This window comes from Phyllobates terribilis, unplaced genomic scaffold (assembly GCF_046119375.1).
Source record: "Phyllobates terribilis strain yellow unplaced genomic scaffold, ASM4611937v1 Scaffold_4__5_contigs__length_816908805, whole genome shotgun sequence".
Classification (NCBI taxonomy): Eukaryota; Metazoa; Chordata; class Amphibia; order Anura; family Dendrobatidae; genus Phyllobates; species Phyllobates terribilis.
This window is the reverse complement of record NW_027362764.1, coordinates 625157025-625181672: the sequence shown is the minus strand read 5'-3', so window position 1 is coordinate 625181672 and position 24648 is coordinate 625157025. Positions and strand designations below refer to the sequence as shown.

The following is a 24648-nucleotide window of genomic DNA, read 5'->3' as shown; positions in this document are numbered from 1 at the left end:
GTGTTCTTTTTTTCAGAAGTGGACAAAAATATGGCGGACCGCGCTTTTATTCACGGCTAATAGACGGACAACGCCGGATCATAGGCCAGACGGCATCCACGGTGCCTCTACCTGCCTCATTAGATGTAATCTTTTGTCAGGGTTCCGTCTGAATCACGTATTTCAAAGATTTACACGGAAACCCCGGTGTAAACGCAGAGTGCAGGATAAATGTGAGCCAAGCCTTACTGCGATCTTTGGGAGGCAGAACGAACAAATCAGCAGCAGGTGAAGAATTGGTTTTATTTATTTTTTACGCCTTTCCTTGTGCGGTATAAGTGATTAGGCGTCTTTATTCTTCGGGTTGGTGCGATTACAGATTTAGATCGGGTTTTTATGTTTGGCTGCTGTCACACACTAAAAAACGCTTTTTTTTCCTCTGTTTTTTACAAAAACAAGTTTTTTGATTGCGTTTTATTCCACTTTTTTGCTCCGTTTTTAATTAAAATTTTTTTTACAATGCGCACAGAAGGGGTTAACTAGTGTGACAGTTTTTCCGGACGAGAAGATACCAAATGTGTACCTTTTATATAAATATACGTATTTATTGGTTTAATAGCTGTTTTTTCTTTTTGTTTTTTTTTCACTTAGTCCCTGTATGTGACTTCAATTTTTATTTTTCTGAGCACTGGTCTCATGCAATGCAATACACAAATGTATTGCATGAGACCTGTCAGTTATAAACTGTCAGATCGCCAGTTAGACTCAGCTACTGGCTGAGCCCAACAGGCCATGGCAGACCCAGAGGTGATCATGTGACCTCCGGCTGCCATGACAATGCCAGATTTCATCATGGGGGCGCCGGATAGGTGAGTGGACGACCCCTCTATCTCTATCTATGGATCACGGCATCTAGAAGATTGGATCAGGTCCCCATGATTTTAACCCATTCCTATCAGGTCCCGATGATGACATCTGTCAAGAGTGGTCGCTCTGCTCAGGAATCGCCATGCTTGCAGGACCCTGGGGATCCTGAGCGCTGCTAGACCGCTGGCAGTAGACAAACATCGGCGCTGCACAGAGCCCAACAAGCACCGAACTTTATCTACAGTGGGCGGTTGGGAAGCGGTTAAAAGGCTTCCAAGAAGGTGACCATCACTTCTAATGGCCATCGGCACCCCGTGTCATACACTGCACAGCTACAGCATTGTAGAGTACTGAATACTTTCAAGTCCCCTGAAGAGACTACTATAAAAAAAAATAAAAAAAAAAGTTGAGTGAGTCTCAAATTTGCTTTTACCCAAGCGAAAAATAGTGAAAAAGTATTAAAAATAAAACATGTGGAATTGAAAAAAAAATAAAAAATTAAAAAAGAATTGAACAGCCAAAATTTGGAGTTTTTGTTGGTCACTACACTTCCCCCTCCCCCCATAAAAATACTATAGAAAAGTAGTCAAAACGTCACACACACCCCAAAAATTGCATAATTTAAAAAAAAAAAAAAAAGAAGAAAAGTCTGGCATCTCTAATCGTACGGACCTGGAAAGTCATGCTACATATAATGTCACCACACGGCTATAAAGACAACAGTGCATCTAAAACCACTTAATAGGGCTGAAGCTACAATACCAGACGTAGCATTGCGGTGGGTATTTTTGCTTAGTATCAGTGGGTCAGGATCCCTTTTAGGTCTGAACACCAGACATAACGCTTGGACGAGGGCAGAGTGGAGACATGGTATTACAAAAAAATAAAAAATTCCTATATGGCCTCAAAATCACTACTGAATGAGGCTAATCAGAAATAATTAGGCATGACTTCCCCCCCCCCAGCAGTTTTTCTAGCCATATCACAGGCATGATGCAAGTTCTGGACTGAGAAAGGGTCTAAGGACCGGAGCGGATTGCTTCATTCATCAGACGTCATGTGCTATACATGCGAGTGTCACAGCTGAGACCAGCCATTGTGCGCACACTCACAAGACCACTGTAGCCAAATCAACCCGTAATAGGCTTGTCTGGAACAGGCGTTCAATGATTTATTTACACCAGGAGTGGATCCAAAAGAAAGATTTAAAAGGGAACCTGGCACGTCCTAGATACCCTCTACACTGCCCCCCATAGTGTTGTTAGTGATGCAATGTGCATCACTAAAGCTTTTTTCATTAAAATTAGTGGTAGTATAATGATTTTATAACCTTTAATATACTTAGTCCTACTGGCTCGTTCAGTCACAGGGGTGTGATTCTCATATTCAGTCATGGGAGGGCGCCGCATTCAGTCACTGCTGGCGCCGCCCATGTATTTCAATATTTCTTCCGGCAAGCGCTATTATTGTGGGGTGCAGGCGCATTTGTCCATGTCAGGCCGCTGGTCCTGCGCAGTGAGGCTGTGTGATTACCAGCTTCACTGCGCACGCACTATATTCCCTGCGCGTGCGCAGTGAAGCTGCGAACTACACAGCCTCACTGCGCAAGCGCATGAGCAGTAAAGCTGGTCATCACACTGCCTCAACGCGCGGGGAACAGAGCGTTATAGCGCATGCGCAGTGAAGCTGCAAACTGCACAGCCTCACTGCGCAAGCGCGGGAACATAGCTTCACTGTGCACACACTGGTAATCATGCAGCCTCACTGCACAGGCGCGGGACCAGAGGCCTGACATGGACAAATGCGCCTGCGCCCCACAGTAATAGTGCTCGCCGGAAGCAATATTCAAATACATGGGCGGCGCCAGCAGTGACTGAATATGAGAATCAGACCCCTATGACTTAACGAGCAGGTTGGATCTAAGTATATTAAAGGTTATAAAATCATTATAGCTGCACCAATTTTAATGAAAAAAGCTTATTGTTGATGCACATTGCATCACTAAGAACGCTATGGGGGCAGTGTAGAGGGCAGCTAGGACGCTACAGGTTCCCTTTAAAATCAAGTCTTGTATGTCTCCTTGCTGGTGGGCTCTATTAGAGAATCATTGCACCCACCTGTCTCTCACCACCATATTTATTCTGTCTCCTGCAGCCTGCTTTAGGAATTTATGAGACTTTTCGGAGCTCCAGCCGGCACAGTTTTCACCATTGATCTGCAGAACTTGATCACCAAATTTGAGACCAGCTAAAGATGCTGGAGAGTTGGCTTGTACGAGCTGCACAAAAATACCCTGAAATATAAAATAAACTTATTCTAGTAGAACTGAAACAACCAAATCTGGTCTTAACCCTGCACCGACAGGTCCAAAACTTACATTGTCAATGGACTTAAGACGGAGACCAATCTTTCCATCCTGGTCTTTACACAATATCAGCTCCCGGAGCCCCGGCTTTATCTCTGCTCTGCGGATGCCCAAATCACTTCCGCTTACAGGAGCCACCATATTATTCACTGCTGATGGTCTTGCTACCTGCATCTGGAAAATTGCAAAATAGGATATTAAAAAGGAAAGGTCTGAAGCTTACAATAAAGTCAATAGGGGTTATTTGTAAGTAACATCTAATGCAAGTAAGCAAATGTCAGACTGGATGCAATGTTTCAATGGAAATCTCACTACTAAACGGTTAGCGTCACTCTTACAGTGCTCTCCGGTGAGCACCATAGGGGATTCTGTCGGAATCCAAGAAAACTGGCAGAAGAGGTTTTCTGAATGTCTCAAGAAAAAAAACAAAACTATTGGTTTCATTTAAGTGAATCGCTGTCAGTGCTCAGTTGGGGATTCCACAGAAACCTGGCTTAGTGGTGAATGCAGAGAATATTTCTAAGAAAGGCAGCACCAAATGCCCAGAAACTTGGTGTTTGGCTCATGTGTTATGTGCAATCCCAAAGGAGGCCACTTGGTTTATAGTTCATGTAACACTGCTAGAGGAGGCTGTACAATAAGATCACTATGCTGCAGTGTACTCACCCCAGAAGAAGGCACCATAGCCATATTCTTGTGGATTTCATCTTCACTCAGATTTAAGCCCATGTATTGAGAAAGCTCTGGGTACAGTTTTGGGTAAAATCCTAGATAAAAGCAAGAGAACGTTAACTCAGCCTTCTCTGTAGTATCACAACATAGTCCCCACTTTATAAATGTAGTGCAGGAAGGTCACCAATATAGACTAAAGCTGGACAGGTTCATTCCCGCACAGACAAACTCATGTATTTTTCAGATTATAAAATGCACTATTTTCCCCCCAAATTTGAGGGAAAATGGGGGTGCGTCTTATAATCCGAATGTAGCTTACCGGATGGTGGAGCGGGGTTCCAGGGTCGCTGCTGCAGGGAGCTTCTGGCAACGGCAGCAGGAATGGGGCGATGCTGCGGGTCCCAGGCTGGTAGGAGGCGGTGTTCGGCGGTGAGGGGGCTCCGCCGACATTTTGTGAAATCCTGGAGCCCCCGCACTTTCCATGCTTTTCAATGCGGTGGACTCCAGGAAAATGGCAGTCGGAGGCTGCGCATATTGAGAATTCGACACAGATCTCGGCTCTCGAGATCTCAATTGCGCATGCATCGCCTCTGATGGCCATTTTCCTGGTGTCCACTGCATTGAAAAGCATGGAAAGTGTGGGTTCTCTGGGCTTTCACAAAATGTCGGCGGATCCCCCGCACCACCAAACACCCCTTCCTACCAGCCTGGGACCCGTAGCATCGCCCCACAGCATCTCCTGCCTCCGTAGCCAGCTTCCTGCAGCAGCAACTCTGCCACCTAGGACCCCGCTCCACTGCCCCCAGATAAGGTACCATAAAAATGGATTATAAAAGAAACACCATTTTATTAAAAAAATAAAAATAAATAATTATTCGTATAATCCGCAAAATACGGTTGGTATCTATCGACCTATAGAGAGGTATACACACGCACACACACTTTTGCAACTGGCTATAAAAAAAACTAAAGTAGTAGACTATACCACATTAAATGCCTCAGTGTTACATTAAAGATAAAAAAAAAAATGTGTATTTACCTTCCGGTTCAGCATCGAGCTTCTGCTCAGAGCCCTGTGCACCGCACCAGTCTCATGGCAAGCAATATCTGCTGATCGCCTGCAGCGGTCACGTGACATTGCTTAGGTTATAAAACCAGCAAGGAAAATACTGTTCAGTTGTTCCAGTCCAGAAAGTATTTTTTATTTTGCATCATACTGAAGTAATTAATAAGGAATTGGCCAGTAAAGGACAACCCCTTTAAGACGCAATCACAAATAGAAGTTGTCGCGTGGAGACAATCCTACCCAAGATACCACCACTTTATATTTTTAAAGCTGGTTGATCAACTATGCATCTGGGAAATGTACACCCATGTATTACATAACTGGATAGTGCAACTCAGCTGTTATGGTGCCTCTGTACTTACTCAGAGGGGGAGCCCAAGAATTTAAAAGGAATCTGTCAGCAGGTTTTTGTAATCCTCTCTGTGAAAATGGCAGAGACCCCAGCCTGCAGAACCCTTCTCCCAAAGACTAGGTCAAATCCAGCCTATAGTGTCTATAAAAAGTAGAGTGATAGGACCATGTCACTGCCTTACAAATCTGCTCAATGGACAGGTTGTTGGCCCAGGAGGTTGCAACAGCTCTTGTGGAGTGAGCCTTTAGCCCTTCTGAAATAACACTACCACTCACAGAATAAGCTAAACTGATTGCATCCCTAAGCCATCTAGCTAGTGTACATTTAGATGCTTTAAAGCCCTTTTCTAAGACCCAGAAGAGGGACAAATGATGATTTTCTCCAGGACTCCATACGCTAGATGTCCGATTTAAATACGTATCTGTTACGAAGCTTCTCTTTGTGATTTTTGGGATTAGCACAAAAAGATAGACAAACTACTTCTTGAGTCCTATGGAATCTACTTTAGAGTCATTTTAGAGCCAGATCAGGCATATCTATCTTCCAGGAACTATCTGAAGGGAGGACCTACTGACAGGGACTGGATGTTGCTAACCCAGCGACCTGATGCTAAGGCCACTAGAAGGACTGTTTTCAGAGAGAATCTTAACTGATAAAGAGTCTATAGGTTTAAAAGAACAATCTGTCAGGGGTTGAAGAACCAGATTTAAATCCCACGGAGGTAAATTTGGCCTGGGATTTGGTCTTGCTCTAGAACAAGCTTTAATAAAAAAACAGTAAACCCAACAGCTACCTGCCAGGTTACAATTATATAGGGCTCCAAGGGCCGATACCTGAACTTTGAGGGTGCTAGTGGAGAGTCCTTGCTCTAGATCTTTCTGAAGGAACTCTAAAATAGAATTGACTGGTACTCCATCTCCCAGCTTTGCTTCTGAAGGGGTTAGGAATTTTCTCCAGTTCCTACCATAGATCTTCATGGTGACTGCCTTCCTACTCTGGAGCAGGGTAGAAATAAGGTTAAGAGAAAATTCTTTGTCTCTTAACAACAAACTCTGAAGTTCCATGCTGTTAAATGTAGGCTGGCTGCTTGAGGATGCTGCCCCTGGGAGAGAAGATCTGTAACTTCCGGTAGCACCCATGGTTCAGTGACTGACATCAGTCTCAACCATGAAAACCATGGCCTCCTGGGCTAGGAGGATGACTCTTGCACTGTCTTCCCAGATCTTCAGGACTGCTGGAATTAGAATAACTGGTGGAAAGTCATATGCAGGATCGCAACTCCATCTAATCAGGAAGGCATCCACTACCTGATGATGCTCCCTAAAACTCAGAAAAAAAATTTTTCCACCTTTCGGTTTTGTCTGTTTGCGAATAAGCCTATGTTTGGCAGGCACCACATGTTCACAATCTGATTGAAAATTGATTGGTTCAACACCCATTTTCCCTGCATTAGTCAATTGCAGCTTAGAAAGCCGGCTTGGCAGTTCTCTTTTCCTTTTATATGTAGAGGTGTTAAAGAAAGGAGATGGTTCACTGCAATTTGAAATATCTGGTTTGTCACCTCCATCAAGGAATTGTACCAAGTTCCTCCATGATGATTTACATAGGTCACTGTAGCCTGATTGTCTGAGAGGATTCTTACATGGTGACCCTGCAAGGAGAATAGGAGCTTCCTTATGGCATACTCCACCTCTGTAACTCCTTCATGCTCGAAGAAACTGACTTTTCTTCCCCTGTCCAGACCTCCTGGACCAGGTGACCCCTAAATGGGCTCCCCATCCCTTGGGGCTTGCATCGGTCGTAATTCGCCTTAAAATCTGGTTTACCCAAAGTACCCCTCTAGTTAGATTTCCTATGTTCCACACCCAAATATATTATATATATATATATATATATATATATATATATATATATATATATATATATATATATATATATATATATATATATATATATATATATATATATATATATATATATATATATATATATATATATCTGGATTATGTGAATGGAGAGTCCAGCTGGGACAAAGACTGCAGTTGAAACGCGTTGCCTTTTCTCTCTGCGCGTTTTGTTTTTTGGCTAACATGTACTAGCTACCACAGCCCCTGTGCCGGGCTATTTTTAGCCTTTTTTGCAATAAAGATTACATTTTTTAAAAAAATTTTCATTGAAGCTGGAACTATTTTTCTTCTATTCATAGTCCTTTCATGGTGACTTTGTTCCTTAGAACATCCCACGGCAACCCTCTGGTATGAAACTGAGCCCATAACACTGCCTGGGACATAGCCTTCCTAAGGGACATGGTGGGAACTTTTACCGCCTCGGATACCTGGCTGAAAATGTTTCTATTTTGCCCTCTGGAAGAAATCACTCTTGATTTCTGTAGTCCAGTATGAGACCTAAAAAGATCTGCACTTTCAGGGGCTTTAATCTAAAGGTTTTTTTAGATTTAAGAGCCAACCTAAGTTTTTCAAGTTAACACTGTCCTCTTCTAACTGAACATTGCAGTGATGAACTGAACTGCCTATAATTATGACGTCGTCCAGATATGGGACTACTAGAGCATCTTTCTCTTGAAGGCGAGCAGTCACTTCCACTATTATTTTTTAAAGGCCCGAGGGGCCACTACCAGTCCCGAGGGGCCACTACCAGTCCCAACGGAAGGGCTCTGTACTAGAAGTGCGATTTCTCCTTTTATGGTTAAGGCCACTCCGAGGAACTTTTGGTATTCCACATGTATTGGCACCTGATAATACGCATCCTTCAGATCCAAGACTGCCATATAACCGTCGGGAAAAAGCATATTTACGGTTGAACGTACGGCCTCTATCGTGAACGTCTGAACTTTCAGTAATCTGTTCAGGCCCCTCAAGCTGATTATTGTTCTGAAAGTCCAGTCTGGCTTTATCAAAAAGATTAAGTAATAAAGCCCTTTCGCCTCTTCTTGTACAAGGAAGAACTTCTTTACCAGATCTAGGACCTTTAATTCCAAGGCTAGCTGTTCCCTCGGAAAAGCCTGTGGAGATGTCAGATTAAACTTCTGCGGAGGAACAGCTTGAAACTCCAGCCTTAAACTAGACCTTACTAGGTTGAGAATCCAGCAGCTTGGAGAAATTATTTTCCCAGGCAGTCAAAAAGAGGGAGAGCCTTCCCCCTACTCAGGGACAAGAGTCACTGGGATGATTTATTTTCTTCACGGCTCGTCCAAGACTGAGCCAAATAGGCATTTCCCTGCATTTCAGCCAGAGAGCTCTACGGGGTGCATTAGAAAGTGCCGCTAGCCTTGTTGAATCCGTTAAAGCGTCAGATAGAAACGCTGCTGCTCCCAGCATCTATGGAATTGTGGCCAAAATACTGTCCCTAGCCACCTTATCTTTCAGATGACCTTCCAGATGATCCAACCAAACCATCAAAGATCTGGCAGTACATGTTGCTGAGATGGCTGGTTTCAGAGCTCCAGCGAAGGATTCCCAAGTACCCTTAAGAAAGCTTTCCACCTTTCTAGCTAGGGGATCCTTAAGTATCCCGAGATCTTCAAAAGGGTAAAGTGAACGATTTGAATGCGGTTGAAAAAGCTACATTGAATTTCGGGGCTTTATCCCAAGATGCTGTTGAGGCACCATCAAAAGGATATTTCCTCTTAAACAAAGGAAAGGAACCTCTCCTCAGGTTTCTTCCATTCTCTTCTGACGAGTGCTTCGGATTTTTCATCAACAGGGAAAGTCTGGAGCTTCCATTGTTCTAGGCCCCCCCTGCCCCCCCCCCCCCCAAAAAAAATATATATACAATATCCTGGATAGATTTTTGGGCCTTCGGCTCAACCATACTCATTGTGGATCTGCCTTTACTAATTCATCCGTATTCTCTACAGGAAAGCACTGACGTGTGGGAGACATACCACCGTTTCATCCTTTAGGTTTCCAGTCCTTGAAAGGCAGACCCCTTTGCTCAGTGAAAATGGTGTTCCATACATCTGAAATGGAGTGGATTTTTCAAAATGTGTTCATTTCTACAAGCCCCATTCAGATGGATTAAAGTCTACTACATATTAACATAACCTTCTGGCTGTGAGGGTAGATCACTGTAACTTGGGTACCTTACTTCTACCTAATGTCTCTAAATGGCGAATAGTAATTCAAGCAAATGCAGTAAGTTCTCCAGCCGTGACACTACCTCCATGCTGAGATGCAGATGACGGTGCTGCAGCTTCTGATAATATTGCTGGCGTCGCTGGATTTGTTGCAAACGCAGTCTGTGCCTGCGAAATAAGAAATACTTATTGTAATAAACCAATCTAACAATTATCTACAAGCCTCATCTGACCCTGTTCTGCAAATTTGGACGATCCGACTGATCATGTACATCTTTACTACTTCTCAGAGTAGCACCACGCCATTATATTTAGATTTCACAACAACACGCATCTTTTAGCATTCACCCAGAATAGTACAGGGAAAAATAAAATTGTATGCCTTAGAAATGCAGCTCTACACCTACTCAGTGTGGGGGAGGGAGACATTTCCAGCTCATCAGCAATGGGAGATAAATGGAGACAAGTCAGCTGTGGAGCTAAAAACAGTCAATGTCCACTTATCCCTAGTAAGAAGGAATACAGCTCCTCAGACAATGTCATACATTGCTAATGTAAAACTAATCGATCCATTAAGAGTTAAAAAGAGTACTATAAACTATACTAATGGACCACTTTACCAGTCCGAGGGGACAGCTGGCACACAAACATTCCAGTATTCACAAGGACACACAATTATTCAGCCAGAACTTGGCTTTCATCCACTGCTTTCCATTTTCTCCTTCCAGCACAGAAAGTCCGGCCTTTACATGGCTCCTCATCTCCATGAAAGACCTTTAGTAATCCACTGTCCTGCGAGCGTTCACAGCAGAACGGGCCATCATTAGCAGACGAGGTTTTACCTTTTATCATAAATATCAGCTGTGAATTATACCAAATCAGTGCAGAATGTGTATCGGCCATGTAGACGACAAGGAACCCAGCACATCAGCACTTTATAGGGTCATTATCTATACTGTACAGAAATCAAATGTGTATGGGGGTCTCCTTATTGTAGATGACGAGAAACTGGGCTCAAGTCTGAGCTTTAGGGCTGAACCCATCTCATCAAGGATACGCCACATAAGGTCTGCTAACGTTGAATGGTACCTACCTGAATGACCCTGTCGACCTTAAGATCCTCGAGTGATGGATACAAGGACATTTTTGATCCTCCTATTGAGAGTAAAAAATTAAAAGCAATTATTATAGGTAGAATATTAACTAGCAAGTACACAATCCAAAATCACGATTTCAATAAAAAGATTTAAGATAAAATGCAATTAAATTCTCCGCACTGTCTGTACAAAAAGCCCTCAGGAGTTCTCCCACAGAACCAATTCTACCCATCTGTTCCACTGGGGCAATGGACAATATAAAGTTGGGGATTTCACTAGGATCCCTGCTCTTTTAAAATGCCCTATGAAGTCTACGGTTCTCCAGCTCAAGCCATACAACTTTTGTGCTGATGTATAGGCTCATTCACAATCTGATAGAAAGATCCTAGGGATAAGGTCAAAGCCTTACTGAGGCCCCAATAAACTTCACAGGAACCCCATTATGACTGTACATAACAGATGTAATAAAGCTGTGTGCATGAGGCTTAAGGGGGTAGTCCAGTCAGAAGATATTGATTACCTACAGATCATCAATACGAGATCGCTGGGGGTTACGAACTCTCACCAGTTATCAGCCATCTTGAATAGGAGGTGTTCTGCGGCACCCAGCAGTTGCCGCTACACATTGAATAGAGCGGATCAGTGCAGATCAGAACAATGTTTACATCCAGGGCTGTAGAGTCGGTAAGCCAAACCTCCGACTCCTCAAATTCCATGACACCGACTCCAACTCCCTCATGCATGGCTCATTTTTAAGTTTAAGTGATAAATTTACTGTAGTAAAATAACATCGGCTTTTAATCATTATTATGATAAATATATCTAAATGGCTTGATTATTGAATGTTCTATTTTATGAGCTAAGAGGAAAAACAAACTAAAACATCAAGCATACAGAGACAACATATACTGGACTATTGATTTATGCACAGTTTACTGAAAGTTTAGATATGCTTTAAGAAGTACTTACCTTAATCCTGCTTTCCTGTTCACTCCAGCAGTTCTGAGATGAGTGCAGGCATTCCTTCCCTGGGTTTTTTTCCCCCTTATCTGTAGAGGAGCTTCACTACTTATCAAGTACATAAAGTGCAGCACAGATTCATCTCCGCTAAAAATCTAGACTCTTAGGCCACGTTCACACGCTTAGTATTTGGTCAGTATTTGTAAGCCAAAACCAGGAGTGGGTGATAAATACAGAAGTGGTGACGTGTTTCTATTATACTTTTCCTCTGATTATTTGTAAGCCAAAATCAGGAGAGGAACACTGATGTAAAATTCTGACCAAATAATGAACGTGGGAACATTGCCTAATATCAGGAATAGGACATTTCATAACTTTCCCGAATGTTTATGATAAAATATTCCCCACAAACTGCATTAAACTACTGTACCCAATTTATTATACATTTTAGGAATCGGTCCATTTTATACAGACTCCACCATAATGGACACTGACCAGGGCTGTGGAGTCGGAGTATGTGTCCATTTTGGTGGAGTCGCAGTTGGTAAAAAATGGACTCCTAAAATATATAATAAATTGGGTACAGTACTTTAATGCAGTTTGTGGGGAATATTTTTTCATAAGAATTTGGGAACGTTAGGAAATGTTCTATAAATGTCTGTCCTATTCCTGATCTAAGGGTCTAGACTTTTAGCTGAGATGAATCTGTGCTACAGTAAATTTATCACTTAAACATGAGCCATGTATGAGGGAGTCGGAGTTGTGGAAATTGAGGAGTCGGAGTTGGAGGTTTGGCTTACTGACTCCACAGCCCTGTTTACAGCCAGCCGATCATGGCGGTGCCGAGTGTTGGACCCCCACCAACCTGATTCTGATGACCTATCCTAAGTATTAGTCATCAATATCTTCTGGCAGAGAATCAATTTAAGCTTGCCATACGCAAAAGACGGCCTTCAGTTGCATGTCTGTATGGCCAACAACATTCTCCCCCAACTCCCCATGTTAAATGAAGTGAGGAGGAGGCAGCGGCTTATCTCCCCTAAAAAACAAAACAACCACTGGAATGTCAACTGCCCGATCCTTCTTCACCCCCCAACATCATCTGTTGGGGAAGTGTTAGGAAGACCCAAAAACCATTAGATGAAAAATTGGTCCGTCTGAAACCAGCAGGTTCATCCAATGTATATAGAGGCTTTTAGATTGAGTGGTAAATATGCTGTAAACACATAATATTGTGATTCTTGAAATCACAGGTTTGGGAATATTTCACACATTTACGGTTGTTAAACCGTTGACCACATCAACAAGGACTCACATGAAGGAATTTTGTTCCTGAAGGCTGAGAAGTAACACAAACATACGGCATAAAATTATAAAAAGGGATTCTGAAACTAGAAAATGTGCAGATAAATTTGTAACTCCTTACCTACCATATACCAAACTATGCAATATTAAAACCAGCATAATAGAGAACAAAAGAGGAGAACCGTATGACAGGATTAGTGAGATCAGCAGATCGCAGGCAGATGACAGTCATATGATGTCTAGTAACACTGCAGCATATTACATCATAACTATTAACCAAACTTGGAAATTCCCACAAGTCATAGGAAAGTAGAAAAAGTGAACGCCTCCACTCACTGTTATGGCTGAAATATTAGTCTCATGTGCCAAAGATAATAAAAAGGTCACTGATAGGAATGTTATTAAAAGGAGGTAACCAAGAAGCGATGTCAGTGGTAATAAACACACTCATCAGGTCCACCATCTGGGGCCTGGAGGGAGAAGGAGGAGTCCTGGACATATTCCAGTATATCCACATACACAGTAATGATAAATGTACCAGTCACTCAGAGGAAGTGAAGACACATCCGCAGATTATTTATTACAGTAAGAAATCTGTCCCACCATGACTCCTCTTCACATCCCCAAAACTGCAGTTTCTAAAAAAAAAAAAAAAAAGGGTTCACTTATGAGATATGTAAGGCTATGTGCACACAAAGTGATTTTGATGATTTTTCGCTGCAAAAACGCTTGTTAATAGGTCTGCCAGCTATGGCAATGGTAATCCTGATGTGCTGTGTACATGATGCAGAAATTTCAGCTCAGGATTAGCATTGCAGTAAAAACCGCAGCATGACTATTGTGAAAGCGTTTCCGCTGCAACTTTGCGCATTGAATAACAACTACAACTACAACTACTACTACTACTACTACTACTACTACTACTACTACTACTACTACTACTACTACTACTACTACGCTGATGTCACTGCTGTAGAAGTGACCCGGATTGACGAGGGACAATCATTGGCGGTAATCGTGGACTACGTCGTGATGGCAGATAGGTGAGGAATAAGGTTGTTAACTTTTTTACTTTTTTTTCAGAAGATCAAGGGATTCAGGGACAAGGAATACAATAATTTTTATTTATTTATTTTAAACCGTGTGTTTTTTATTTCATTAAAATACTTTATTCTGGTCGTGTATTTATTGAAAAGGCGGCTTCAACTTTAATGCGCGGTTAGCAATGGGGGCATCTTATAGACACCCTTCATTACTAACCTGGGCTTCATGTCAGCCGCCAATACAAGGCTGACGTGAACCCCAACCCCATTACCCCACTCGCCACCGCTACAGGGCAGTGGGAAGAGCGGAGGCTAAGCGCTAGATTTGGCGCACCTTATTGATGCGCCATTTCTGCGACTGCTGATATTATTAGCCGCGGAGGGGGTTAGCATTCATGGCCCCTTCCCGGGCTATTAATATCAGCCTGCAGCTGTCTAGTTTAGCCTTTGCCATTTAGATTTTACAAGGGGACCCCACGTCAATTTTTTTTTCTGGGGTCCCCCTGTAATCTAGCCAGTAAAGGCTAAACAAACAGTTGTAGGCTGATATTACTAGCCAGGGAACATTGTTGGCTAATGGCACCTTTCCCGGCTACTAATATCATCCCCCAGCGGTCGGCTTTCCCTCTGCTGGTTATAAAAATGACACCGGAGCAGACGCGTTTTTTTATTTTTTAAACTTTGGGCTCTGTGCCCACAATCCGGACGTAGCAGCACTTTGGACGTATATTCTTTGCTGCGTCCAAAAAGCTGCATTCTATTGAACGCAGGTAAATCTGGATATGTTCACTGAAACATGCGTTATTTACCGCATTCAATACATTCTGGTGGTCAAATTTATGTTGCGGAGACCAGCGTCTCTGCAAGAGAATTTGACATGCTGCGGTCCTGAAAGACGCGCCACATGTCAGTGTCCACCAGTGATCCGTAGCCTCAGATGCACGCATAGTGGACGTGGGATTTCTAGAGATCCCATCCACTATGCTGTAACATCTGGATGCTGCGGGTTATAAACACGCAGCGTCAAACCAGCAGCGGCTCCTGACCGTGGCCACGTACCCAAACTCACCCGCCGCATGTCAATTTCTGTAGCGGAAACGCTAGTCTCCACTGCAGATTTTGACTGATTGAAGAGTCATTATATGCGGTAGATTCACATGTACCGACAACAAAAGTGCGGCATTAGAACACCGCGTTTTGGACGCAGTTTAAATGCGCTGTGTCCAAAGCGCTGCTGAGTGCTGTTCGTGGGTACGTATCGGTTAACTAAACAGCTGTAAGCTGTTAATAATGGCCAGGGACCATGTTTACAAATGGCACCTTCCTAGGCTAAAAATAGAAGTTCACAGCTGTCGCATAAATTACATGAATGGAAATGCTAATGAGATTAGCTGACACCTAGCTCTTTTGTTTGGTGATAATGCGTCAATCAGACCCTTTCATGACCAATCCTAATTAAAGTAAAGTAAAGAGTTAAATAAACAGACACAGAGCAAACAGTTTATTTGAAATACAACAGACACATTCTTTAATCATTTAAAATTAACCAATATATTCACCCCAGGTCTAACGGTAATCCAAGGGTTTAAGAAATGTCCCACCAAATAACTTTATTTAGCTCCAAAAAGCATTCATTAATGTACAAAACGGCTTTAAAAAACGCACGTTTTTTTCAGAAGCATTTTTCCTGCCAAGGAGATGCAGAAACGCTCAGGAAATTTCTGCTTCAAATCCTGATCGTGCGCACATAGCCTTAGGCACACAGACCGCTCAGTTAAATACATGCAGGCTCACCTTCCGGACCAGCCACACTCCTCCGATGTTAGAGCTGAGGCAGCCAATCAGAGATCACTGCCTGGCTGAAGCCTTCTGAAGGAATAAAGAAGGCAGTAGCCAAACAGTCACTGCTGATTTCCTGCAGCAGACATGTGACAATGTCACATGACCATCGGGGAGACCATACTGACTGACATCAGAGAAGCAGACAGGTGCTACGAAGAAGGGTGTTGTCCACCTTTAAATAACACCAACTTCTAAAATTCACAATCCCCATCGTCATCATAACTAAACAATACAACAGGTGGCTTCACTCATGCAAAAAAACCTGAGACAACCCCTACTGTATATGTAGATTTGCTTTTCAAAGCAATTCACACAAGAATCAGGGCATTAAAATCATCTATGACAAAGTACATAGATCACTCTGTTTGCAATGACTATTTCAAGTGTTTATTTCTGTTAATGTTGATGATTATGGCTTACAGCCAATGAAAACACAAAGTCATTATCTCAGTAAATTAGAATACTTTAGAACAACAGTTTGAAAAATGATTTTAAAATCAGAAATGTTGGTCTACTGGAATGTCTGTTCAGTAAATGCACTCAATACTTGGTCGGGGCTCCTTTTGCATCAATTACTGCATCAATGCGGCGTGACATGGAGGCGATCAGTCTGTGGCACTGCTGAGGTGTTATGGAAGCCCAGGTTGCTTTGATAGCAGCCTTCAGCTCGACTGCATTGTTGGGTCTGGTGTCTCTCATCTTCCTCTTGACAATACCTCAGATTCTCTATGGGGTTAAGGTCAGGCGAGTTTGCTGCCAATCAAGCACAGTGATACAGTTGTTTTTAAACCAGGTATTGGTACTTTTGGCCGTGTGGACAGGTGCCAAGTCCTGCTGGAGAATGACATTTCCATCTCCAAAAAGCTTATCAGCAGAGGGAAACATGAAGTGCTCTAAAATTTCCTGGTAGACAGCTGCGCTGACTTTGGTCTTGATAAAACACAGTGGACCTACACCAGCAGATGACATGGCTCTCCAAACCACCACTGATTGTGGAAACTTCACACTAGACCTCAAGCTACTTGGATTATGGCCTCTCCACTCTTCCTCCAGACTTGGGACCTTGATTTCCAAATGAAACGCAAAATTTACTTTCATCTGAGAACAACACCTCGGACCACTGAGCAACAGTCAAGGTCTTTTTCTCCTTGGCCCAGGTAAGACGCTTCTGGCGCTGTCTATTGGTCATGAGTGGCTTGACAAGAGGAATGCGACACTTGTAGCCCATGTCCTGGATATGTCGGTGTGTGGTGGCTCTTGAAGCAATGACTCCAGCAGCAGTCCACTCCTTGTGAATCTCCCCAAAATTTTTGAATGGCCTTTTCTTAACAATCCTTTCAAGGCTGCGGTTATCCCAGTTGCTTGTGCACCTTTTTCTACCACACTTTTTCCTTCCACTCAACTGTCCATTAATATGCTTGGATACAGCACTCTGTGAACAGCCAGCTTCTTTAGTAATGACCTTTTGTGTCTTACCGTCCTTGTACAGAGTGTCAATGACTGCCTTCTGGACATCTAAGTCAGCAGTCTTCCCCATGATCGTGGAGCCTATTGAAACAGACTAAGGGACCTTTTTAAACGCTTAGGAAGCCTTTGCAGGTGTTTTTTTGTTAATTATTCTAATTTACTGAGATAATGACTTTTGTGTTTTCATTGGCTGTAAGCCATAATCATCAACATTAACAAAAATAAACACTTGAAATAGATCACTCTGTTTGTAATGACTAGGAGTTTCACTTTTTGTATTGAAGAACTGAAATAAATTAACTTTTTGATGATATACTAAATTTAGTGAAAAGCACTTGTATATTACTTTGACAGTCCACGTTACCTCTCTATAGGTCCATCATTGGAAAGTTATTAATCGCCCGTGTTTTCTCTCACTCTCTATTTATGTGTATACGCTGTGCGGAGAATCAGCTGTTGACTGAGAGCATTGAGGTGTATTCCATCTTTACTGCTGGTTACTGATCCTGCCGTCACACAACTGGAGAATGATGATAAATTTCTTACAGATCAGGAGCCAGAACTAGATCACACAAGAAGAGTAAACACCAGCAATGAAACGAAACTGCAGTGTTTCCTGAACTCCCAGCGATTCAGCAGAAATGAGTCATCTCAATGTAAAATGTCTAACAGGCCACAATCCCTTTTGTCACTTCCAAATTACAGAACAGACAAACAAAGTCAAAAAGCAAAAGTGAAGGTAGCCGTAACCGAATGGAGGAAAAGACATCCATGCACTTTTACAGAAACATGGTCATAATAAACGCTATAACATGTAAACACTGAATATATGAAATTGGAATTGCATTACTGCTATTGAAAACATGTTAAATAATGAAAGTGCAAATTGGCCAATCCATGAGAGCATAACACCCAGGGACAAGGTGTACTTTTGTTGGGACCCTAAGGCATTTTAAAGAGAGCTTGATCCTATCTGCGCATATAACTGTAGGCGTTTAGCCTCGGAAAGGCATCATGTTAGGTTTAGGGTCTCAAAGGGGAACGCCTTGCCGCTGGCTGCTGGGCTCACACAGATTGGCCAATTTGTGCGCCAAGTACCTTCATAATTTAAAGGGAACCTGTCACCAGAAATAACGCTGCTAATCTGCAGATATGTGGTTAATCGTGTTATTATGCTGCCCTGCACGCAGCCGAATGCAGCGGGGACAAAAGGAACTTTATTCTCCCCGCCAGCATTCAGTTTCAGTCATGGAGACGGGGCCGCCGCGGGTTCAGCCATCGATCTGAGAATACAGAGCGGCCGCTGTAACCGCGTCCCCTGCCCTGATTGACAGCCGGCTGCAATACAGAGGGAGTGTCAGCCAGGGCCGGGGTGCGGTTACAGCGGCCGCTCTGTAGTCTCTGAACGATGGCTGAACCCGTGGAACCCCCGCCTCCATGATTGAAACTGAATGCTGGCGGGGGGGAATAAAGTTCCCTTTGTCCCTGCTGCATTCGGCTAGACGCCGGGCAGCATAATAACACTGTTAACATTCAGATTAATAATGTTATTTCTGGGGGCTGGGCCCCTTTAACATGTTTTCTACAGCAGTAATGAAGTTCCAAATTCATATATCTGATGCACTGGCGGACACAGAAAGAAAAGGTCCCCCATGCAAGAACAAGATATGGGTCCTTTGCAGCCCAAGAGCTCCTAAAAATGCAAAATTGCACCTGCTTTGGAGGTATATACATTACCACTTGGGCCCCTGTGCGGGCGTGTGACTTGCCATTTTTGAAGCCATGCAGGTTATCAGGACTAGTTTTCACTCTAAATTTTCAAGATTTGATTTCTGCGGGCGAGTTGGACATTCATTGTTTTTGTCTAAAGGCGTTGTCCAGGAATTATATACAAAAGGCAGTCTTATAGGAGAGATGGATGACGGTACAACAGCCCCCCACTTTTCAGATGTTTGCTGCTCCAGCAGAGGCAAGATCAGTGTGCAACGCTGGAACAGCACAGCTTTGTACACAGTAAAGTGGCCGTTCTCAAATACTGCAGCAAATTGGAACGGAGCTTCAGGACCCAAAAACGACAACTGCGCAGTGTAAGAAGCGGTGCTGATCCGACTCTGTACACGAAAATCTGCTTAACTCACAGGCAGTATGAATGAGGGACAGGTTTCCTAATCGTGTGGTTCAGGCAGTATAAATTGGTGACTGGTTTCTGTTTATTTTTTATATAGGACTATAGCTTAATCATTAGTTAATAAAAAAAAACAAACAAAAAAAAACACATGGGGTTTGTGTGACATGTGTGCAGAGGCACCCACCACTACTTGGCTTTGCATAAAAATACCTGAACACATTCCTTTATGACTCTTTTGGACACAATCCCAGTTTTTGGAAAAAAATCAAGGGCAATAAACTGTAGGCGCTGCGAGGGAGCCGGACGACAAGGGATGTATACTTCTCCGCAGCACTAAGCTAACTGAGGACATAGACCAGACTCCGGTCATCACAACTGCATCATATATAGCTGTGGCATTTTACTGAATTTGTTGTGGTGCAGGTGGTTTTCACAGGAAGAACGACACTGCTCTACTGCAGACAAAACTGAAGAAAGCCTCCATTGTAAGTCACTAGTAGGACCACCCACTGGACTCGTACAGTGCCGTAAAAAAATTCTGAGCTTGTGACCTTTTCCACATTTTCATTACACAAGACTTGAAAATTGCTTTTCACAGACGTCTCCATCCAATCTCACTGAGCTAGAGCTAGTTTGCGAAGAAGAATGGGCAAAAAGGTCACCTCTAGATGTGCAAAGCTGGTAGAGACATACCCTAAAAGACCTGCAGAACTAATAGAAGCGAAAGGTGGTCTTACAAAGTATTGACTCAGGGGGGCTGACTACAAAAGCACGTCACAATTTTCAAGTTTATATATTTTTCAAATAAATAGAAAATCATGTGTCATTTCCTTTACACGTCACAAATACTTGCTACTTTGTGTTGATATATCACATAAAATAGATTTAAGTTTGTGGGTGAAATGTAAAAAAAAAGAAGTGGAAAAGTTTTATAGTGAATTCCTATAAAGAGAATCTGTCAGTACATTGTACATATAGAAGTGGTGGTATGGCTGTATAGGCACTTTTTCCCATATAAAAATGATACCTTTCTTGTACTGCGGTGCCAGACTACACTAGATTTATCATGGCTGACAAATTTGATCTCTACAAAAAAAAAAGATATAATTTTCATTGGGGGATAATAACCTATACTGACTGCCAGCACAGGGATGTGTCAGGTTACAGCTACTATTATACTCCATGGAGAGGGGAGTATAAGGAGCACTGGGAGAAAACGGGCAAACAGAAAGCTCTTGCTGAGTAAGCTGATCAGGTATGTTTGTTCACAATGCTGCTCCTCTGACAGTTGAGACATATGTCTCGAGCAGTGTTTCTTCAGGTGGCAAACACTCATGACATTTAACTAGTTGCAGCATGAAATATGTGATGGGCCATCTATAGCACATTCTCGTGAACCCCTTTATTCTTGCCATACACATCAGACAGCTGCTGGGTAGCATGATTAGCACCGTTGCTTTGCAATGCTGGGGACCTGGGTTCAAATCCCAACAAGGCCAACATCTGCATATTGTATGTTCTCCTCAGATTTGCACTGGTTTCCTTCCACACTCAAAGACAAGCTGGTATGGAATGTAGATTGTGAGCCCCAATGGGGATCGTGACGATTATGTCTGTAAAGTGCTGTGGAATAGGATGGCGCTATATAAGCAAAGCATAACGCTCACCCAGCTGACAACTATCTTTCCTGACTCCAAAAAGACATGCATACTCAGCTGGCATTTGACCCCAACACAATCTTTAGGGGGAGAGTAAGAAGACCCTCATACATATTAAATGAGTCCCACTGATAATGATGGGTATCGCCCAACATTAATGTTTATGGCCAGTTTTATGGTATATTTACACACAGATTTGCTACTAATCTCTTATTAGTGTGCTTCTACAATAAACACATAGGCCCTGATTCATCAAAGTTTTTAGTCCAAAAAATGGCATTAAAAGCTTTGAAAAGTCGCAAAAATGTTGCAACTATTGGCATTTTCACCCCTGTTTTTGTCATTGGGTAGGCTGGGAGAGTCCGTCTCTTCATGAGTCAGGAGTGTCTGACTACACCACTCCACCTTTTCAACACAGACGTGTAAAATCGCTGGTCTTCATAAATCACAACCATGGATTTTTTACATAGCCTACGCCAAACCACTGATTAGATGCATTGTGAATGCTGCAGACAAACAGGAAAGGAAATGTTCCTGATCAGCAGTCACTGATTGGCTAAAGCAGTCATGTGATGATCCCTTCCAGATGCAGACACCAGGAGACTAGTGGAGGACACAGTATCAACTGCAGAGTGATGTCGGTCCAGGAGTGGAGTATAGAATTTTAGTTATTTTTTTAAATATCTTAAAGGGATTGTACAGTGAAAACAAGTCATCACTTATCTGCAGGATGATAAATGGCGGAGGGTGTCCCAGCGCTGGTATCCACACGTGTTGGCAGAATGGGGAATTGCTATCCCAGTTACAAAATGGAGCAGCAGAGGAGATACCCAAACACCACGCCACTCACTCTCTATGGGACTACAGGGAAAAGCTGAGCGCAGCACTGCAGCCTTACAGGGAGCGGACGGAGGGCGCAGCACCGCAGCCTTACAGGGAGCGGACGGAGGGCGCAGCACCGCAGCCTTACAGGGAGCGGACGGAGGGCGCAGCACCGCAGCCTTACAGGGAGCGGACGGAGGGCGCAGCACCGCAGCCTTACAGGGAGCGGACGGAGGGCGCAGCACCGCAGCCTTACAGGGAGCGGACGGAGGGCGCAGCACCGCAGCCTTACAGGGAGCGGACGGAGGGCGCAGCACCGCAGCCTTACAGGGAGCGGACGGAGGGCGCAGCACCGCAGCCTTACAGGGAGCGGACGGAGGGCGCAGCACCGCAGCCTTACAGGGAGCAGACGGAGGGCGCAGCACCGCAGCCTTACAGGGAGCAGACGGAGGGCGCAGCACCGCAGCCTTACAGGGAGCAGACGGAGGGCGCAGCACCGCAGCCTTACAGGGAGCAGACGGAGGGCGCAGCACCGCAGCCTTACAGGGAGCAGACGGAGGGCGCAGCACCGCAGCCTTACAGGGAGCAGACGGAGGGCGCAGCACCGCAGCCTTACAGGGAGCAGACGGAGGGCGCAGCACCGCAGCCTTACAGGGAGCGGACGGAGGGCGCAGCACCGCAGCCTTACAGGGAGCGGACGGAGGGCGCAGCACCGCAGCCTTACAGGGAGCGGATGGAGGGCGCAGCACCGCAGCCTTACAGGGAGCGGACGGAGGGCGCAGCACCGCAGCCTTACAGGGAGCGGACGGAGGGCGCAGCACCGCAGCCTTACAGGGAGCGGACGGAGGGCGCAGCACCGCAGCCTTACAGGGAGCGGACGGAGGGCGCAGCACCGCAGCCTTACAGGGAGCGGACGGAGGGCGCAGCACTGCAGCCTTACAGGGAGCGGACGGAGCAGCGGTGGAAAACACACTGCCACCCATTCTATGGGGATAGACAGTCTGTTCTGCCGATCCGTGCAGGCCCCAGTGGTCGGACCCCCACTATTCTATATGCTAGCACCTGTTCTGTGGATAGCTGAGAACTTGTGTTAACTGGACAACCTCTTTAAAGTTTAAGTTAAAGTCAGGGAACGCATTTTTAAAAGGGGTATTTAACAGGGCTGTGGAGTCGGTATCGGAGTCAGTATAAAATGGACCGACTCCTAAAATATATAATAAATTGGGTGCAGTAGTTCAATGCAGTTTGTGGGGAATATTTTTTCATAAGAATTTGGGAAAGTTATGAAATGTCCTATAAATGTCTGTTCTGTTCCTGATCTAAGGGTCTAGACTTTTAGCTGAGATGAATCTGTGCTACAGTAAATTTATCACTTAAACATGAGCCATGTATGAGGGAGTCTGAGTCTACATGCCTACATGCAGGGTAAGTAATAAATGTATGATTGCTGGGGTGACACCGCTGATTACGAACAAGGGTCCTATAACGCTCTCTGCGGATTCAGGACCACCACGGCTCACTCACTGCACTTTGGGAACCCCGTTCTATGTGTATAGGGGATAGATGGCAATTATGGACAATCCCTATGTGCTGAGACAGGGGGATATCCCTCCTGGCGGCCATCACAGCTGATCCCCCTCCTTCCCTCTTGTCACACAGCTGATCCCCCTCCCTCCCCCTTGTCACACAGCTGATCCCCCTCCCTCCCCCTTGTCACACAGCTGATCCCCCTCCCTCTTGTCACACAGCTGATCCCCCTCCCTCCCCCTTGTCACACAGCTGATCCCCCTCACTCCCCCTTGTCACACAGCTGATCCCCCTCACTCCCCCTTGTCACACAGCTGATCCCCCTCCCCCTCCCTCTTGTCACACAGCTTTCCCAGGTTCCTGAGCTGCAGCCCTGGAGGAGCAAGAGAAGTAGGACTAACTTGGGGAGAGACTGAAGAAGTGAAGGTAGCAGTGGGGGAGGGGACGCGGGGCAGAAGGAAGGAGCACAGAATAACAGCCACACCTGACAGACACACGGCTGCTGCGGGTGATGACCGGCCCGGCCCCGGGGCATTATCCAGAAACCCTGAGCGGGCACACACTCACCTTCTTCCGCGGGCAAATAACGGAGACACCGGAACCGTTACTCTCAGCAGCAGCAGCAGGAGCGGCCGAACACCAGTAGGCACGGGAGCGAGTGACGTCACACGGCTGCGGCTTCACCAGAAGACAAAGCGAGAGCAGGGGCGGAGCCAGGGCAGGGGGCGGTACCGAGGTGACGTCACTCAATAACTCAGACTCGTGACTGTTGTCGGGGGCGACGGAAGTGGCCGAGGTCGCGGGCGGAGAGAGGAGGTTTCACTTTTCAGGAAGTTCCGTGTTCTTGTGGCGCCAACAGAAAACCTGCGCGCGGGTTATACGGACTGTACACGGCCTAATATAGCATTTAGGACACTTTTTTTTTCCTTTTTCTCTTCGTCCAAAACGTTTTTCTCACATAAACGTATAGACACGGGCGTGTGAGGGCTGGCTTTGTGGGTCTAGTTACAGGTTTGAATTCATGTTACTGTATTAATGGTCTGAGAAACTGGAGTAAGGCTGAGTTCACACGATGCGTTTTTCATGCGTTTCCGTGGCGTTTTTTGCAGTTGCGGAAACGCATGAAAAACGCATGGTAGAAGGGCAGCAATGTTCCCCAATTGAAATCCGCATGTGCTGTGCCCATGATGCGGATTTTTCCGCAGCATGTCAATTAATTTTGCGGAAACGCTGCTCTTTTGCCGCCATTGACTTGCATTAGACCGCATGGAATCCGCATCACTGTATATGTTGATGCGCTTTTCATGCGGTCTAATGTGCGGATGGTACCCGGGTGTGGATGAGAGGACTCTCATCCAGACCCAGGTACCATTAAAAAAAAAGAATAAAATAAAAAATATAT

General features: G+C 44.5%; 1 protein-coding gene across 1 annotated transcript in view; it reads right to left on the bottom strand.

The window, feature by feature from the left end:
* SDCBP (syndecan binding protein) overlaps positions 1 to 23985 on the bottom strand; it is a 32616-nt gene extending 8631 nt beyond the window's left edge. The window contains exons 1-6 of the mRNA XM_073679333.1: positions 23814 to 23985; positions 10491 to 10552; positions 9481 to 9565; positions 3878 to 3978; positions 3224 to 3385; positions 2964 to 3139 (exon numbers count right to left, since the gene is read on the bottom strand). Coding sequence (XP_073535434.1) covers positions 2964 to 3139; positions 3224 to 3385; positions 3878 to 3978; positions 9481 to 9565; positions 10491 to 10541 — 575 coding nt within the window. The 5' untranslated portion in view covers positions 10542 to 10552; positions 23814 to 23985. The remainder of the gene's footprint in view (positions 1 to 2963; positions 3140 to 3223; positions 3386 to 3877; positions 3979 to 9480; positions 9566 to 10490; positions 10553 to 23813) is intronic.
* Between the last annotated feature and the right edge of the window lie 663 nt (positions 23986 to 24648).